The sequence below is a fragment of the Aulonocara sp. 'chitande type north' Nkhata Bay genome, linkage group LG15 (assembly GCF_057382095.1).
Source record: "Aulonocara sp. 'chitande type north' Nkhata Bay isolate Kocher_YH1m ecotype deep benthic linkage group LG15, A_spYH_male_GT1.1, whole genome shotgun sequence".
Lineage (NCBI taxonomy): Eukaryota > Metazoa > Chordata > Actinopteri > Cichliformes > Cichlidae > Aulonocara > Aulonocara sp. 'chitande type north' Nkhata Bay.
In genome coordinates this window covers 38,481,106-38,499,215 of record NC_141358.1, presented here as the reverse complement: position 1 = coordinate 38,499,215, position 18,110 = coordinate 38,481,106, and the positions used below count along the sequence as shown (strand labels likewise).

General features: G+C 38.0%; 4 protein-coding genes across 4 annotated transcripts; 2 read left to right on the top strand and 2 right to left on the bottom strand.

Moving 5' to 3' along the window:
• Nucleotides 1-885: 885 nt before the first annotated feature.
• LOC147313606 (5-hydroxytryptamine receptor 3C-like) lies at nucleotides 886-4,993 on the bottom strand. The gene is made up of 10 exons (XM_086264628.1): nucleotides 4,457-4,993; nucleotides 4,254-4,311; nucleotides 3,761-3,924; nucleotides 3,520-3,564; nucleotides 3,287-3,393; nucleotides 2,827-2,996; nucleotides 2,571-2,737; nucleotides 2,142-2,352; nucleotides 1,502-1,687; nucleotides 886-1,417 (listed from the first exon to the last, which is right to left on the bottom strand). The coding sequence occupies exons 1-10, from the start codon at nucleotides 4,457-4,459 to the stop codon at nucleotides 1,122-1,124; spliced, it is 1,407 nt and encodes a 468-aa protein (XP_086120754.1). The 5' UTR covers nucleotides 4,460-4,993; the 3' UTR covers nucleotides 886-1,121.
• A 183-nt stretch (nucleotides 4,994-5,176) lies between these two features.
• Nucleotides 5,177-6,984, bottom strand: LOC147313605 (receptor-transporting protein 2-like). Its single transcript, XM_086264629.1, has 2 exons — nucleotides 6,721-6,984; nucleotides 5,177-6,338 (listed from the first exon to the last, which is right to left on the bottom strand). Exons 1-2 carry the CDS (start codon nucleotides 6,867-6,869, stop codon nucleotides 6,011-6,013), a joined length of 477 nt encoding a protein of 158 aa, XP_086120755.1. The 5' UTR covers nucleotides 6,870-6,984; the 3' UTR covers nucleotides 5,177-6,010.
• An 885-nt stretch (nucleotides 6,985-7,869) lies between these two features.
• Nucleotides 7,870-10,146, top strand: LOC147313604 (receptor-transporting protein 3-like). Its single transcript, XM_086264627.1, has 2 exons — nucleotides 7,870-8,099; nucleotides 9,080-10,146. Exons 1-2 carry the CDS (start codon nucleotides 7,954-7,956, stop codon nucleotides 9,411-9,413), a joined length of 480 nt encoding a protein of 159 aa, XP_086120753.1. The 5' UTR covers nucleotides 7,870-7,953; the 3' UTR covers nucleotides 9,414-10,146.
• Nucleotides 10,147-10,532: 386 nt separating this feature from the next.
• On the top strand, nucleotides 10,533-14,418 carry dynlt2b (dynein light chain Tctex-type 2B). The gene is made up of 5 exons (XM_086263284.1): nucleotides 10,533-10,903; nucleotides 11,439-11,572; nucleotides 13,248-13,317; nucleotides 13,715-13,778; nucleotides 13,854-14,418. Exons 1-5 carry the CDS (start codon nucleotides 10,857-10,859, stop codon nucleotides 13,899-13,901), a joined length of 363 nt encoding a protein of 120 aa, XP_086119410.1. The 5' UTR covers nucleotides 10,533-10,856; the 3' UTR covers nucleotides 13,902-14,418.
• The last annotated feature ends 3,692 nt before the right edge of the window (nucleotides 14,419-18,110 follow it).

Below are 18,110 nucleotides of genomic sequence, written 5' to 3'. Positions count from 1 at the left end.
TGTTAACCTCTTTGACATGTCAATGGCTGTGAACAAAGAGAAACTTGTAAATAACTCATGAAAGAATAAAGTTACGTTGAAACCAAGCACACCATTGTTTTTCTTGTGACATTACCAATAAGTTTGATGTGTCACATGGCCCTCTTTCTATTGAAAAACAAAAGTTGTATCCAAGATGGCCGACTTCTAAATGGCCACCATGGTCACCACCCATCTTGAGGAGTTTTCCCCCTCACATATACTAATGTGCCACAAACAGGACTTTAATATCACCAACCATTCCCATTTTATTACGGTGTATGTACAAAATGGGAGGCCCGATTTTGTATAATCTCATTGTATTTTCTGGTCTGTTTGTTTTTTTGTTTTATTTTGTCCCCCCCCCCCCACTGTAATTAAGTTGTATTGTTGTACATGCTGTATAAATAAGAAAAGCAATAAAACATAAATAATAATAGTAATAAAGAATATCCCATATAGCCTACCTTTGTGTTAAACAAAAACTACAGTGCTGAAACTGGAAGTTTTAAATATCAAATGGAAAGCAGAAGATGATGCCATGATTGGCATAACGTCTCAAAGCTAAATTCCCTGTTTGAACGTGATTGCTTTGGGACCTGTCTGTGGGAAGTTTTTATGTTGTGTGACTCGATAGGTTTGGTGCTCTGGCTTCCTCCCACAGTCTAAAGAGGGTTAAATGTATGATTCAAGTGCAGCTTGTAGTCTGAAGTACTTAGAAGGAAACCATTATACTATATGATACCATTTATATAATCTACACAGGGATATGATTGTGCGTTTCGAAATGAATGTCACTCACAAATTGAATTAAATTTTACAGACGTTTTATTTTGTATACAGTGGTTTCCTCCATTTAAAAATTGTACAGTACAACACAGAAGGGTAAAGATGAATGATTATAAATGCAGCAGAGCTAATTTAAAGTCCAGTATGAAACAATAATGCAAAATACAGTATAACTATACTATACATACTGCATAAATGTGCTCTAAGAAGGTAGTTTTTCACACCATCTACAAAAATGACAAAATTTTGGTCAAAATGCACTAACATTCAACCCACTAGCACAAATGGAGAGCTTTAAAACACATGGCAGTTGTCTACTTATTGTACGAGTTCACCCAGATAATGATGATGGTGATAAAGCTGACCGAGATGAAGAGAATGTAGAGGCCAAACAGCAGGCGGTCTATGATGAAACCCACCTGCATCCACTCCTCTGAGCTTTGGCTGTCCTTTAGCTCCTGATCAACCTTCAGGCGAATGGCCTGGAGGTCCTTGCCCAGTTTCTTGAGTTCATACACAGCCAGGTCCTCCGCTGATTGCCCCTTTGGCTCTTGAAGCCCCACATAAGTTTCAATTGCTGCCACAGCAGTCCTGGTCTTAAGGTCTATTTCTAAGCAAAGTCAAGAAGAAATATTCATAGTCACCTAATCTTGTAACCTTAGATTTCTAAACTCGCTACTTATGTTTGACATACCTGAAACTCTTGGCTTCTTATTCATTCGTGGCATACAAACAATAACACCCAGAAATTGCAGAACAAGGACTCGCATCCAGTGAGGGACAGGAGAGAAGTCAGCAGACCCACACAGCAGGTTGGTGATGAGGATTGTTTCCAGCAGACTGGCCACCATCAGAGCCAGGCAGAGAGAAAAGAACACGTCTACAGAGAGACAAAGGAACCCAGAAACAATACAAGTTTACAATGTCACAGTCTAAGTCACTAATCTATATATTTTTATCTTAAAAGCTGTTCTTTAAATGCACATGTAAATATAGTTTAAAAAAAAGTGAACATTATTTACAAATTTGGACATAATAATATTGATTTGACTATTTCACACATGTTATGTATGTGTATCTATAACAAGTATATAAGTATACAATGCTAATACTGCATTACAGTATGTATGTGAGTACAGATTTTCAACTTGACTCTATAAGATCGAGGTCTGATATGGGATGTAAGGGTTCCCTTAACTTTCTTTAACCAGTACCTTTCATATTATATATATATATATATATATATTTTAGTATAGGATAAGTTAATAATTAAAAAACATAACTACAAACAGTTTCAAGAAATCACCGTAGACATTTTGTTGAGTGTCACTAACTTATGAGGGGTATGGTGTTTCCGGTGACCGGCAGCAGGTCATTCATGATGAGCAGGAAGACAGTGTAGCCGAGGATGAGGGTCATCTTGAAGGCGGACCTGTCCACACTCTGTGGTGGCAGCAGGAAGCTGAAGAGGTCGACTGTGATGAGAAAGCAGCTGGGGAGGAGGAGGTTGACCACATACATAGTGGCCCGGCGCTTCAATCTGATCTGTACAATAAGGGAAAACTTGGTCAGGTATGTTTGTGCTGTGAAATCTTCTTATCGTGACCAAGTGGATCGTGTATGTAAGCAAATCGTGATTTTAGCTGTGTTGGATTTACAAAACAGGCATTATGGACACATTAATACGAGGTATGTGAACAAGCCCAAGTATGTGCTCCTTTCTGCCTAATTACAGCAGTTTATTGGCACTGCAATCCACCTACTTGAAATTCAAGCTCATCATAATAAAGATTCTCATTCTCTCCATCATGATTGACTTTATTGGCGGTGATTTCCAGCAGCTCCCATTCACCCATGGTGGCCATCACACTCTGGGAGATCTGTGTTATTAGTTCTGCAGATCTTCCAAGATAAATCTTTATATCCGATGCTGTGGAAAAGCAAAGAGGAAAATACTGAGCTAAAGGTGAGCTCACTAATTGTCCACATGTAATGTATATGTATAAAATATTTTCTGACCATAGTGCAAGTAGGAGTTGAAGGTATAAATGCAGTTTTGTATGTCGAAGGGGAAGGTGTAGATATTGAGGTTACAGGAACTAACAACTCTGACAGGTATAGCGAGATTCACTTGACCATTACTGTACAGGTACAGATAGGGAACAGGCGGTGCCTTGTTTTCCTCCATACTGTAAGAACAATTAGAAAAATGATGGCGTGAATAACAAACATGGCACCTATTTGAACATTTGGTAAGAATTACAGTGTCTAGTAGTTAGACAATTATGGACCTATAAAAAACATGGCAACTGCACAGTTACATGTAATAAATATTGCTGTAAGATGGCCAAACATTAACAAAGACAAATACAAAATGTATTTATTATTAGGAAAATATAAGGAAAAGACTTGTTTTGGTTCCATAGATTATAATATGTGTATGCTTTGAGAGGCACAGGCTTGGTAATATATCACTTACAATTCATTGATTACAATATCGGGAATCCAAAGTTGGCTTGATGGAAGAGCCATCATGTCTGTACCACACTGAACTGGGTCCCAGCTGACAAATTCATTTATCCACAACTAAAAGAACAAAACTCATGACAATGGATAGATCACGCATGCTACACGTAATCATGATGTTTTAAAAAATATGATTATTCCTGTATCACAGAAGAACAAACGTAGCCGGATCATTGCAGTACTCACACACTGTAGCCAAATGTAAGCGGTCAAGAGTTGTGCCTTTTCATCCTGAAAGACAACCCAGTATATGCCAAGGGATTAAAAAACATTGGTGTTGCTATGGAAAGAGAATCATTTGAGCAATGTGGATATGGTTTATCCATTTCTCTAAGTATTTTGCCTTTACTTAAAGAGTTTTAGAGTGCAGTCTGTATACACACTTGTTACATTTTATGTGATGTGATGTTCTGATCGGTGAACATACCACCCCTAGAATCCCATACAGAGTGAAGAAAATAGTGACATTGGTGCATGTTGACATGTTCCTCACAGGCCGTATGTCATTCAAGTCAAAGACCGGAGACAGAGCCTCCAGCAGGGCAGGTTGGGTTGGCTCAGAGCAGCTAATGGTGTAATTACTGCAAAAAGCTGATGAGACAATGAAATAATATTGAGTGTAATTATGTTGCAATGTTTGGCTTGCAATGAGATTTTAACAAGAAAAAAAAATCTGTGTTTATTTTGTACTTTGTAGAAATCATTTGGAATTTAATGAATTCTATATTGATTTGAATTTCCAATTTATAACTCAGTACAAGATAATTTCACTAATCCTGAAGTTCTTTTACTATGTTACACAAACATTGTTCAGTAGACACCAAAAACTTTCTTCTAGACTTTTTCTTTTTGAAACTGATGCTGACTTGTTGTTGAAAATGAAACTCAAATACTCATAGTATGGTTCAGAAAATTCTTACCTGGCATGAAGATACTGAGGGAAATAATCAGGGTAGACTTGATTGATGACAGGAGACCCTTGAATAAAAGCAAGTACAATCAAAAGGTCTGATGGTTAAATGATGAAATGTTTAAATAAAGTAACAGAGGATGTATTGAATTGGTGGTGCTTTATTGATCCTAAGGAATAACATAACATAAACACAATGCAGGTATACCTTACCATTTTGAAAGTGAAATTGTTGTATTCCAGCTGCTTTAGAAACTGTTCTTTGATATACTAGTGAATAATAATCTTCTCAAAAATGGACACATTCATTTGCTGTCAGCCCTATTAGTCAGCGCCTACAGTCCTAAAGTGTGTCTCTACTTATCTGGGAAACTAACTCTCGCAAGTCTAAGTCAGCCTTCATGGCCAAGATATACATAATGTCACTAAACAAAACGTGATGTGGACAAACCCATGGAAAAGTTGTGGAGCAGGCAAAACTAAAGGCAGGGCAAGTGCTTTGCCTGTAGGTGTTTTCAGACAACATGCAGATAAACCACAGTTAATGTACTGTACCTCAGTGTGTGACTCGAAAAATGTTGAGGACTGACCACAGCAATGTCAGTGCCACACCTGCTGATCACAGGCAAATGAAGAGGTGTTGCTGTGTGACAAACAGGTTGACTTTGCTTTCATGCAAAACCTCCTATCAGATAACCTTTTCCTTTTTTCAACAATTGTGCAAAGAACAGTGGGCCAGAATTCCTCCACAGTGACGTTAAAAACGCATCTGCAGTTACCACAGATGCTTGATTGCAGTTCATGCTGCCAAAGGATGACATAACCAGTTATAAGATTTAGGGGGCTTGCACTGATGTTTGAATATCTTTTTCTAAATCATGAAAAACAGTAAGTTATAATTTAAAGGCAGATTTTTATTTATTCTTTGTATTATCTTTGTCTGCACTACAAACACTTCATAAAGGCAGTTTAACTACAGTTGCAGGATCAGTAAACATGACGCACTAAAGTCTCCTCTTGCACTGACGAGTTTGAAAAAAATGGAGAAATAAAATACATTTCCAGAAGATTTTCATTTTTTTAAATTTTTGTAAGAAAACAATATCGTCTGAGACAACAGCACGTGTTCACCCCCTTCCTTTTTTTTTTACAATTAAAAAAGTAACATAAGAGAAAGTGTACTTATTAATATTTATGAACATGCACATGTTTGTTCTTAAAATACCAATCCAATAATATCTTTGCATATTTTTTCTTGAAGAATGGTGTTTTTTTCTCTTTGAAAAAATTACCCAGGCTCATTGTAAAACAATGTATTATATTTACCAAAATTCATGGTATGTACCATGCTTCATGTGTAAGCTGTGTGTGTGGCTCTAAATCAAATTAAAAAAGAAGATGTTGCCCACCTCTCTTGAACAATAATGTCATGCCTAGTTTTTTTTTCAAAAATATGTATTATTTATTTACAAAATCAGAAAATACGAATTTAAATGTGAAAAGTGACTCCTGTAGACCTTCATGTCATATTTAAATCTTGACTTATTTAATTCATTTGTAACAGTAAATGTATGAGAGCTTTTGTGCTAATTAACGTTTTTAACAAAGAAAGCAATATATTAGCTAAAGCTGTCTGCTACCAAGCACAAATAAAAGATAAATACAACAATGTGCATCTGCTTATTACAGAAAGAAGAAATACAATAAAACAGAATGAAAGAAGGCAAAGTTATGATCGAACAGAAACAGGCTGACTTTAAAAGCAGCTCATTTTGTGCACACGCCTTTGATGCACCCCTCACAATGTGTGGGCTCATGCGGGCTGTCAACGTCAAAGCTTCTGAAATACCGCTTCCGTCCACCAGGGTTTTTATGGTAGCACTTTTGTTTTATTTTCTCCACCAGATTCTCCATGAGGATGTGCACATTGTCAGATTCCACGCTGGGATTCTCCATTGGAGCTTCGGAGCACATCTTGCAGTTCTGGCGTAAGGGCCTCACCTTGACAGTGCCCTGCCCGTTTTTCAGGCGCATGTGGAAGAGCACCTTCACCTTGTTGGAAGGCCATTCTCTTCTGCACATGGAACATTTAAACCTTGGAAATGAAAAAGAGCATGTGTTACTTTACTAGAAGAGTCTAGAGTGATTATATGATTATTTTTAATACGAGTTTAAACTTGCATCGAATTGTTTTTTAACGAGATGGCACCCACGCAAGGAAGTGAAAGGAAACAAATGATGTCAGCTCCATCTTACATCTTCAGTTCTAGTGTTGCTAGTCTAAAAAATATGCTCCCATCATTGAAACTCTGGAATATTCTTTTTACTTTTAATGAACTAAGCCTCCTTAGCAACTACATTTATTCCCTCATCTTTAATGTTGCAATCTTCATGTACAGTAATTGGCATAATGCAACTATATTTTTTATATATTAACCTATGAAATATACCATACTGAATATACAAACCACACTGACCTTGCACCTGTGTTCCTGATGTACTGCTTCCAGCCCATGTCTAGGTTGTCAGGCTCAATGTTTTCATCATACTCTAAATACCAAGAGTCTCCTCGTTTAAGACTCTGTGCTTTAATACGAAAGATACGTATCCATTCAGGTGGCAGCATCTTTTAGGTTAAAGTGGTCGCTGGTAGCTGAAGAAGAAGGATAACTCTAACAGCTGATGTGTGCAGTAAACAAACAGCTGGTGAGAATGAGTCATCCTCCTCAAGCTGCGAACTTTGACTGTGGCTCTGCCAGAAGAGTTTGTGGGGAAGACAAAACTTACAACTGTAAAACACGCTATCTTAAGTTTCAGTTACAGTTTTGTACAATCGATACTGAAAGCGTTTCTTGTTAAGCAACACTGACACCTTCTGGTTGCTCTCCATGCTCCTCTTTGCCCAGGTAGACTCAGAAGGCTTTTCTGTATTGCTATACTTTTTGCACTTAGTCGGTGTGACGAAAATGTGCAAAATGTTTTCACTGTGTATAAAAAAAAGACATTAGTGAACATTAGTGGGAAAAAGAGCTGATAAAAAACATTAGTGAACACGTGATTCTTATCATCGTGCTTATAACTCAACTCAGCACTATACCTGCACTCTACTGATTTTGTTTTTCTTTTTGTAGCTTCTCCCTGGTAGCAGGTAGCTCTGCATATGTCTGTGCGCATGTTCAAGCAGGTAATCTTTTGCTTGTTAAGCAAATGTGTGAAACTCTACAATATGGAGTCATTAATTATAATAATGTAGAATAAGAATATATAACATTCATTTATTTATTTGCTTTTTCTGGTAACATAAGAGCAAAAAAGATGTTAATTTTACATGTTCACCACTTTATTTATTTATTTATTTTTTCCAGAGTGAGAATATTTCACTCAAAGTAGTGACTGACAACAAATGTGTGCACAAAGGCTAAACCATAAACCAGCATAAACCAGCAGGTTCCAGTGTTGCTACAAAACATTTCAGTTTCATTTCACTTACAATCTAATGATTCGCCATCTAATATTCTGATGTTCATTGTATAAACCATAACTGAAACTTAAGGAAGCCTGCTTTGCACTGGTAGCTTTCGGTTTCCTCTCAGCTGGTACAGCCTTATTTAAAGTTCGCAGCTTGAGGAGTCATTCTCACGAGTTCCTTGTTTACAGTACAGATCAGCTGTTAGGGGTTTCTTTCTTCTTCAGCCGATTTAATTGAAAAGATGTCACCAGAATGGACACAAATCTTTCAGATTAAAGCAGAAGATCTTAAGCAAGGAGACTCCTGGGAATTACAATATGATGAAAATATTGAGCCTAATAAGCCAAACTTGGACTGGAAGGAGTACATCAGGAACACAAGTGCAAGGTCAGTATGCTGAACAACTGTTAATTACTGCAGCAGGTTTGCATTGAGTATTTGCATGAGTGTTAATATTTACACTATTGTATATTTGTGTTACATTAATAACATTACGCAATGTGCGTGATAAAAGTACAACATCAATACATTTTAGTTATTAAGGAATATTTGTTCATTCTTTGTTTGGTACAATTCCAGAGTTTGAATGATGGAAAATAATTGGAAGTGGTATAAATACAACTTTACCTAAAAATACAGATTTTAGTCTACCAATACTTGCCTTTAAGAGCTATTCTAGCGATTCTAGCTCTGTCTGGTATTGTGTAAACTGGAATAAGTAACATCAGATGGTTTGTTTTCCTTTTATGTTCTTGTTCTTCACTTTTCAAATGTCATTATTACACTATTAATTAGCCAAAAAGCTAATAATTTGGTCTGCTCAGTTACATCTAAAGATATATTTATTAGATTTTCCTCTTTCTTTTATGACATGTATTGTATTACTGTGGTGGCACATCACTGTAACACTGTAATGAATATACTATGGTCATATTCACCTATCCATCCACAAGTTTCCACTGAGTATTCTCTAAATAAAACAAAAAAGCTGAGTAAACATAAAAAGCACAAGCTTCTTCCCTTTGAAATATATTCAACTTTCATAGCTCGATAGTAATTTTTTTAAACAAATTTAAACATAAACATCATATGAATCACACATTCATCCATCAGAAGGGACACAGTTAAGCATGAGAAGCTCAGTTATATCTCCTCCCACTGCCCTTGTAAATGCATTTGATTCCACCCAACATCTCTACTACTTACAGATGTGATTCTGAGTGCAACACATAGGGCAGCTATCAGCTTTTACACAAATCATGAGTTTAGTGCAAGTTTGTGTGGTTAAATGAAAAATTCTGAATTTTTTAAAAGTAATTTTGACTTCTACTGAAACAGACATTCTCTTTCTCTTTTTTAATTTCAAGTTTCAAATGTTCCATGTGTCGAAGAAAGTGGCCTTCCAACAAGGTGAAAGTGCTCTTCCACATGTGCCTGAGAAATGGGCAGGGCACTGTCAAAGTGAGGCCCTTACGTCAGAACTGCAAGAAGTGCCCAAATGCTCCAATGGAGAATCCCAGCGTGGAATCTGAGAACATAAACACCCTCATGGAAAAACTGGTGGAGAAAATAAAACAAAAGTGCTACCATGAAAACCTTGAGGAAAGCTACCGACCTTTCAGACTCTATGAAGTCAAAAGTCCCCATGAGCCTGAACACTGTGAGGGGTGCATAAAAGGAGTGTGTACAAACAATCTGTAGTTTTAAATCTATTTACTTATATTATCAATATCTGATTCGGGGGCTTTAATTATGCTGTTTGCCTCAAATAATGGTAATGTTAGTGCTCAGTCATTACTTCAAAGCTGAAGGGTATACAATTCACAAATTCTGCACAAGCAAAACATGAAGTCCATTTGTGATTAGACATGTGAAAACTTACTGTTTACAAACAAAATGCACATAAGTCAAAATTGTCTACTATCAGTAAATGTAGCATAATGTTTACAGGAGTCACTATGTCAAAATGATTTGTAAATAAAATAAAAAAAAACATAGTGGTGATGTTGCAATAAGAATTTGGGAATTTATGATATTGTTTCTTCTGTTGAATGCATTGTTGTTGAGGTGGATAGCAGTTTATTTATTTATTTGTCTTCTGTTTAATGAAGTAAGCTAAATGACATGAAAGATCATATACAACTGTATATTATTATTATTATTAAGATTTATATTTTTCTTTGTCCCCTGTTGGTCTGAAGTGTTCTATATAACGAGCAACTGAAATGAAACAAGTGCATCTTTGTGCCTCTTTGCTAACAACCTCTGTGGTTTAAAGTAAGAATAAAAATTGCAAAAAGATGCAGATTTTGCACATATAATGACACTATTTAGCAAGCATAAATTAAAAATGAATTAAAACTTTTGAAATCGCTGTTGAAAATGTGTCTGCATCTGTATATTGCCAGAGCTGGAAGTTGTTCTTTAAAGACAAATTTACTCACATCTTATCAGTTTTGGGTCTGTTTCTTCAGGGGCTTTGAGCAATGGGAAGCATGATTTGATCAGGCTGCAGCTAAAAGGCCTTAGAACCAGCTGCATTCAGAAGTCACGCAGATACCATGAGTAGCCCAGCAGTTGAAATTATTACATATATTAAAAAACATCATTTTAAGACAGTGTGAATCATGTATGAGTAAAGGCAGTAAAACATCACTAATGGGGACAGAGTATAAATGCATTAGGTGGAAACAGAAACGATTTCATAAGTAGTAGAAGGTTTATGTGTTTAGGTTTACAAGATGATGAAGGAAGGCTTGCAGACAGCTGTCCACATGTTGTAGCTGTTTACGATCACCAGGGGGCAGTGTCACTGACAACCGGTTTGAGGCCTACTACAGCTTCTACTGCTGTTGATCTTTCAGCTAGTCACCGAGAAGAGCGGAGTTAAATCGAAACTGCAATCGAGTGTTAAAAACTGTGAAGAGTGTCCAGTAGCGCCATTATCTGTGATTTTCGTGCTTTTTTGATCAACTTTAATGTACACACGGAAGAAAAACGAACCGGTTAGCTAAGCGGTACTCTTATTTTGAAACAGGAAACAAGGGAAAACGTCGCCATGGTTACGGGTAGCATTTGGCTAGCTTCTTAAAGACGCTCTTCACATTTATTTGCTCGATACTGTAGTTTGAGTACTCATATACCATGGGGGAGTCCGATACTTACCACATACGACCCAATCATCAGCAGAAGTGAGTTGATTCATGTGGTTAAACGGCTTTTTTCCCACACAAGTAAAGAAAACTAGAATTTAGCATTTTAGCTAGCTGATTCGCGGTCTACTTTTAGCTGCGCAGTTGTTCCAGCCTTGAATAAATGACATCTACCGTCAAACTTAATTTAGTAGTATAAATACTACCAATCGTCAATCAAAATAATGTGGTTACGTGTGCAAACTTGAATTTTTAACCGAAGTTTAGTCTGTTACAGCGTTCATGCAGATTTATCTGCAGGAACTTTACCTATTTTTCCTGTACAATGCAGATGTACCAGGGCATTCAAATGTGATTACTTTAGGCATGTAGTTACAATATACAGTGCCATAGGTAAATAAGTTTAAAATGCAAATGAAAAAAAACTTATAGCCTATTGAATATAGAATGTATTGTTCACATGACGTTTATTAGCATGCATGTTGCCATTATTAAGATATTTGTGTATCAGAGGCTCATTGTGCTCGTTGGAAGGTTCATTTGCTGTCTTGTTGTTTTCCTGTAAATCTTGCAGGTTCAGGCCAGCTGTTGTGAAGGAGTGTATTCGTGAAATTGTGAGGGAGCGACTGTCTGGGGTGCAGTACAATCCAGAGGAAGTCCCAGAGCTGACCCGTTCACTGGCAGACTCTGTGAAGGACAAAGTAAAGAGTGAGTGAAGCATTGTCGCTCTCATGTGCTGTCAAAAGGACAGAACATTCAATTATTTCTAAAAATTTTAGCCGCAGCTTATAATGACCACTTTAATTATAGGATGTGGCAACCATCTGTGTATCTGTTTAAATAACAGTAAACTTGTGTTTCACGTAGAGGTACCCAGGTGTCATAGGCACTTTTTTCCAAGTAACTGAAAGGTTCCTTCAAACGGCTGTTTTCTGCATTTCCACTGTGGTACTCAGACCTATAAAGATGAGGCATTTTAATCTGCTGCATGTAACTTTTTTCATGCAGCTACCACTACATCTCAGGCCAATATGTGTCATGATTTCCAGGTTCAGTACTGTGCAGAAATCTTGAGTCATCCCGCATTTCTTCATATTTTTCTTCTTAGGAGCCAAACTTTTTTACATTTTTAAAAACTGGTCCTGAGCAATAGTTCTCCAGGCTTTCTGAATGCCATGGCCAACTTATTCTCTCATTTCAGTCCAGTCCTTTTTACCTGACCATTTGCATCATTTTCGTAATTTTTAACTTAACTACTAGTTAACTACTTAGCACTGATCTATAAACCATTCAGGGGATGAACCAGTGTTTGTGTCTACTTATAACAGAAAACTTGCCAAAGAACTCGTTTTAAATTGTGTCTTTAGGCACTTTGTTACAAGCAGCCTGTCACAAAAACACATGATTGTTCCCATTACTTTAGTTGAATATAAGAAAAATGAACATATAATTTGACAGTCATAAAATATTTTTTGAGCCAACATGGTGATTCCCAACAAGTTATTTTGTCAAAATCAAGAATATCTTAGGATAGTGTCCAGTGTGCTAGCATTATATTGGGGAAACTGACAAAGTGGAAGATAAAAGAAGACGTGCCAGGCTTAAAAAACTATGTACAGCAGATGAACTGTATCTGAAAGTCATTAAGACATCCTTAGGTAAATAAGGTTTTTTCCTTAAGAAGTTGGAAAAAAAATCCTGCAGAGACCTGACACAGGACCTGAGAGATGGAACTGCCCCTTCTGCTGATCCATCTGCTCTTCACTGAAGGTTCATCAGAAATGGTCTCACTGAATGGTGATTGTCAGGAAGCCATTCTTTAAGAAAGGAAAAAGAGAGAAAAGGCTGAAATTACGCCAAATTACACAAGATCTGGACTGAAAATCAACATGTCTTAATGAGTAATGAATCCAAATTTGAAATTTTTGGTTCAAGCCATCAGTATGTATAGACAGAGGACAGTCAGAACAGAGACACAACAGTGAGTGTGTACACATCTATAAGACACGGTGGAGGCTCTGTCATGGTTGGGGGCTGTATTTTTAGCCAGTGGTGTTGGGGATCTATCGGTGTTAGCTTTTTGATGCGTGTTGACTTATTCAGGGCTCCAGTACCACAATGGTTTGAATGCAAACATTTCTGAAAGTTTCAGCAGTGGAAATGCAGCAGTGACAAGACTAAAAGGATTGTGGATCTTCACAACAGCCTGTTGGAGCAATAAATGTATAACACCATAAATTCCTGGCCCCACAATGTTAATGAATTATTTCCCATTTAAAACAAATTTGATTAGTAAAAAATATTGACTAATATTCATATTACACAGTATTTTTTTTCTTTTGGATGTACATATAAAATACTATCCTATTCTCTTTGTGAACAGATTCAGGATTTGACAAATATAAGCTTGTTGTGCAGGTGGTCATTGGAGAACAACGAGGGCAGGGAGTCAAGTAAGTCTTCATTTGGTACTGGAAACATTAGTCTTGCTCTTGACTTTCAGAAACTGACTTTGACACAGGGATTACGGTTAGGGCTCAGGGCTCAGTGTATTTTTTAGACATGTCATATGTTGTACCAGAGAACGGAGACCGGATCATTTAGGTTGTTATCAAAGATCTGCTCTTCATATTTACATCATCAGTATCAGCAAACACCTGATTAAGGTAAAACTGTAGTGATTCAAAGTTACTAAAAATTTGAAGTATCAGTAAAAGCAAACGGTAGGACCGTCTCAAGAAGACACAACCATTATTTTACATTTTTTCAACGTAGTTTTTTTTTTTTAAGTAGTTCAAACTTTAAGATTTTCTTTGCTTGGTCTCTGTTTGTGTGTTTTTTTCTCCCCAGGATGTCTTCCAGGTGTTTTTGGGATGCTGACACAGACAGCTATGCAGAGGATGTTTTCATGAATGTAAGTGCTCTGCTCAGTCACAATTTCATCACTCGAGTCCGCTTTCTAAAAAGCACTCTGATTGTCCTTCCACAGGACAGCTTGTTCTGTGTGGTAGCAGTTTTTGGAAGCTATTACTACTGAGGAAGAGAGGATGGACCACAGGAAAAAAAAGACTTTTACATGAAAATGAGCTGGCCTCAACTAAAGAAGCGACGCACATCTGGTCTTAAAAATGAAAAACCTCATTGAGATTTTGTGACTTATTAAGGACAAAGACTTGTTATGGCTTTTTTTTTTTTTTTTTTTTTTTACCTCAAAACATTGTAATTGTTTAAAATGATACATATATTGTTACTGTATACAAGGTTACAATACTTTATGTTCACTTGGGTCTATTATATGCCCAAGTTACTGTTTATGAGAATAACATCTGAGCTCTGTGAGTTCTCTGAAAGCTGACTGCTTTCAATGTGCAGTTTCCAGCATTTTTTAATACAGGTAATAACATGGTCATCTGCTCTATGCACAGAGAAAGGCCAGGCAGGTTTATTCCAAGCCAAAAGCCTTTAAAGTGTCATTATCTTCATACAGTTTCACAAGAGTCTTTAGTTTGTTTTATGCAGTAAACCTAACAAATGAATAAAGGTCAGATTTAATATATTTGGTGACATTTTAATTTTTCACCTCTACACCTGTTAATATAACTTTATTTATCCCACACTGTTGAAATTCAACTATCACAACAAAAAGTGAATCAAAGACATACAAAAGGCTATTGTTGGTACAGGAAAATGTTATTGTGAAAAAACAAAAGATTGTATTATTTCGAGCAGTTGACTGAGCAGAACTGGTCCAGCAGAGGTCAGTATCTGCCTGTAATCGCCAAAATCCAGATGCACGGATTTTTATTTTATTTTTTTAAATTAAAGTTATGTGTGTTCGGGTCGGAACCGCCACGAGTCCCGACTTCGTCAAAGGAAAAACAAATTGTTCAGCAGTTTACGGCGGGACTCCTGGTCCCTGTTTCTGCACAGAGCACGAAACAACTCGGAAACAGTTTTAGGTCCTGGTTGGATTTAGCTATAAAAAAACTTCATGGTAGAATTTCACCAGCAGTTGCAGTCTAAGATGATGGAGTTAGTTTAGGAAACCTCAGTATGAATGTCTATCCATGTGATAACTGGTCAGCAGCTTTCAAAATAAGAGCTCAGAGACTGTCTAAGTATTTCCAAGATGAAGTAAAAGAAATCATGAATTGCCTAGGAAACCCACCTTCTGTAAATATACAAAATATTAACAAATTATTCTTTACTATATATTAACATATATTCATTAAGTGATGCCGTTTTGAACAGTGATGGCATCAAGCTGAGAGCTAATTACACAAGGCTCCGCTGACAAACAGGTCATAAAAGAGCAGGAAAAGAAAAGATTTCATTTGTATGTTTATAAGTTGTATCTTTAAATGCTTAGTTTTATTTACTGATGCAGGAAATTTATGAACCATCCATCCATCCATCCATTTTCATCCGCTTTGTCCGGGGCCGGGTCGCGGGGGCAGCAGCCTAAGCAAAGAGGCCCAGACCTCCCTCTCCCCAGCCACCTCCTCCAGCTTATCCGGGGGAATACCAAGGCGTTTCCAGGCCAGCCGAGAGATATAATCTCTCCAGCGTGTCCTGGGTCTGCCCCGGGGCCTCCTCCCGGTGGGACATGCCTGGAACACCTCACCCAGGAGGCGCCCAGGGGGCATCCTTGTCAGATGCCCGAACCACCTCAGCTGGCTCCTTTCGATGTGGAGCAGCAGCTGCTCTACTCTGAGCCCCTCCCGGATGGCCGAACTTCTCACCCTATCTCTAAGGGAGAGGCCAGCCACCCTTCGGAGGAAGCTCATTTCTGCCGCTTGTATCCGCGATCTCGTTCTTTCGGTCACTACCCACAGCTCGTGGCCATAGGTGAGGGTAGGGACGTAGATCGACCGGTAAATTGAGAGCTTCGCTTTTACACTCAGCTCCCTCTTCACCACGACGGACCGGTGCAGCGTCCGCATTACTGCAGCTGCAGCCCCAATCCGTCTGTCGATCTCCGGCTCCCTTCTCCCATCACTCGCGAACAAGACCCCGAGATACTTGAACTCCTCCACTTGGGGCAGGAACTCATCCCCGACCCGGAGTGGGCACTCCACCCTTTTCCGGCTGAGAACCATGGCCTCGGATTTGGAGGTGCTGATCCTCATTCCCGCTGCTTCACACTCGGCTGCGAACCGCTCCAGTGCGAGCTGGAGGCCTTCACCCGATGAAGCCAACAGAACCACATCATCTGCAAAAATCAGAGATGAGATTCTGAGGCCACCAAAGCGAAAGCCCTCCGCCACTTGGCTGCGCCTAGAAATCCTGTCCATAAAAATTATGAACAGAACCGGAGACAAAGGGCAGCCCTGGCGGAGCCCATCACCCACCGGGAACAAGTCCGACTTATTGCCGGCAATGCGAACCAAGCTCTTGCAACGGTTGTATAGGGATCGAATGGCCCGTAGCAAATTTATGAACCATTTTATGTTATATCTCGTGTTAAGCATTGAATGTTCTTGGATTCTGAATGAATAATTCAATTTAAAATTCATTGACGTCAACACATTTTTCTGTCTGGTTGTTCAGTGTTCCTTTGGTTCCTGAATCAAAGTCAGTCTGACTGCGATCTAGTGCATCACAGATTCAGCCATCGTGAGTTTGTTGGCTTATTGCGAACATTATTTCTGTGGTGTTTTCATTATTGTGATTATTTAACAGCACTTTCAGAAGTGAAGTGATCATAGCTTTGCATGCTCGACTGTCTTTTCATCCTTTTATGTCAAAGACAAATGGACTGTATAAAGCTGCAGAAGTAATACTGTGTGTGGATAGAACAGCACTATAATCAAACCGTGCCTGAAAAGCTTCCCTGTACTTTGTGACCATGTCATTACGTTCATCATCATCAGGCTGGTTCCATCACTTTGTAGCTTGAATTTTAAATGACACTTTAGCTAATTGTTAGTTACTGGGTCATTAATACTAAATTAAACTCTTTAGCATTTAGTTTTAAAAATATGGCATAGTGTCATGTCTAAAGTTTTTTTTTTCCATCTTGATGACATGTAGGCATCTTCCATACTTGTGCCCAGAAGTCTCCCTGGACTGTGGCCAGAAGCAGTACTGACACCCTGTCTACACTCATAGCCCCCTGGCTTCTTATTGTAAATAAAGTGAATTGCAGGTGTTTCTGTCTGTGTGAAAAACATGTAAGATCTTCGTTCAACAAAATCCATAGGTGTTTAATTGGACTGAGATGTGGTTTCATCTGCCCTTTGGATGGAGGCATTGTCAGTTTGGAAGCGAATTCTCACATCAGGATAAACCTGTTCAGTAACTGAATACATTGGATTACAGATAAAGGTTTTATTGATTTGCAGTGACACTTATATCTAAGGAAAGAAAAAGTCAACCCGTCACAATATCCACCACAGCACAACAAAGTCTCAAGAAGCACTCAGGACAGGGGTCAAGGGTTAAGATGTTTCCTTTAAGTCTTTTTTCTGTCCGCAATTTAACATTTTAGGGACTATAATATATCAGTTTATACTAACATATACAAGATATGGGACTGTTGTGTAATAAAAGGTTAGTAAACTCCAGATGATTGCATTACACAGTTCAGGCTTGTTTTTGCAGTAGAGAAACTGGAATTAGCAGAAATGGTTGTTATGGGTATATGGTACACTGGTTATTAAAAAAAATGGTACAAATGATACAAAACATTCTAAACTGACTAATTAGTTCATATTTGGGGCAGGGATAGCTCAGCAGGTAGAGTGGTTGCCCCATGATCGGGAGGTCGGGGATTCGAATCCACTGAATGGTTACCCTGCGGTACCCCTGAGCAAGGTACTGTCCCTACACTCTGCTCGCCGGTGTGGCTGCATTACTGTTATTTTAAAATAAACTATAGTTTACAACAACAACAAAAAAATAAATACCAATTTGATGGCAATGATAAAAGTGCCATAATGGCATTTAAAACAATAATAAAACCATAAAGTCCACAAATTACACAGCACTATACAAAATACCTTAGGTTTAGTTAAATGTATGGCTTTTGGTAATTATTTGGTCACCTAGCAACAATCCACAGAAAATGGTGCATGCAGTGACTTTCTTATTTTTCATACAGTCAATATAACTCATGCATGCTGCAGAAATTGTGGAATGCAATATGAAGACAGATATCCACCAGATAAATGAAATATGTTTTGTTTTTTTTTTCTAGAAAATTGAAAAATGTACATTTCTTTGCTTAAACAGCCCACCTGTCTCT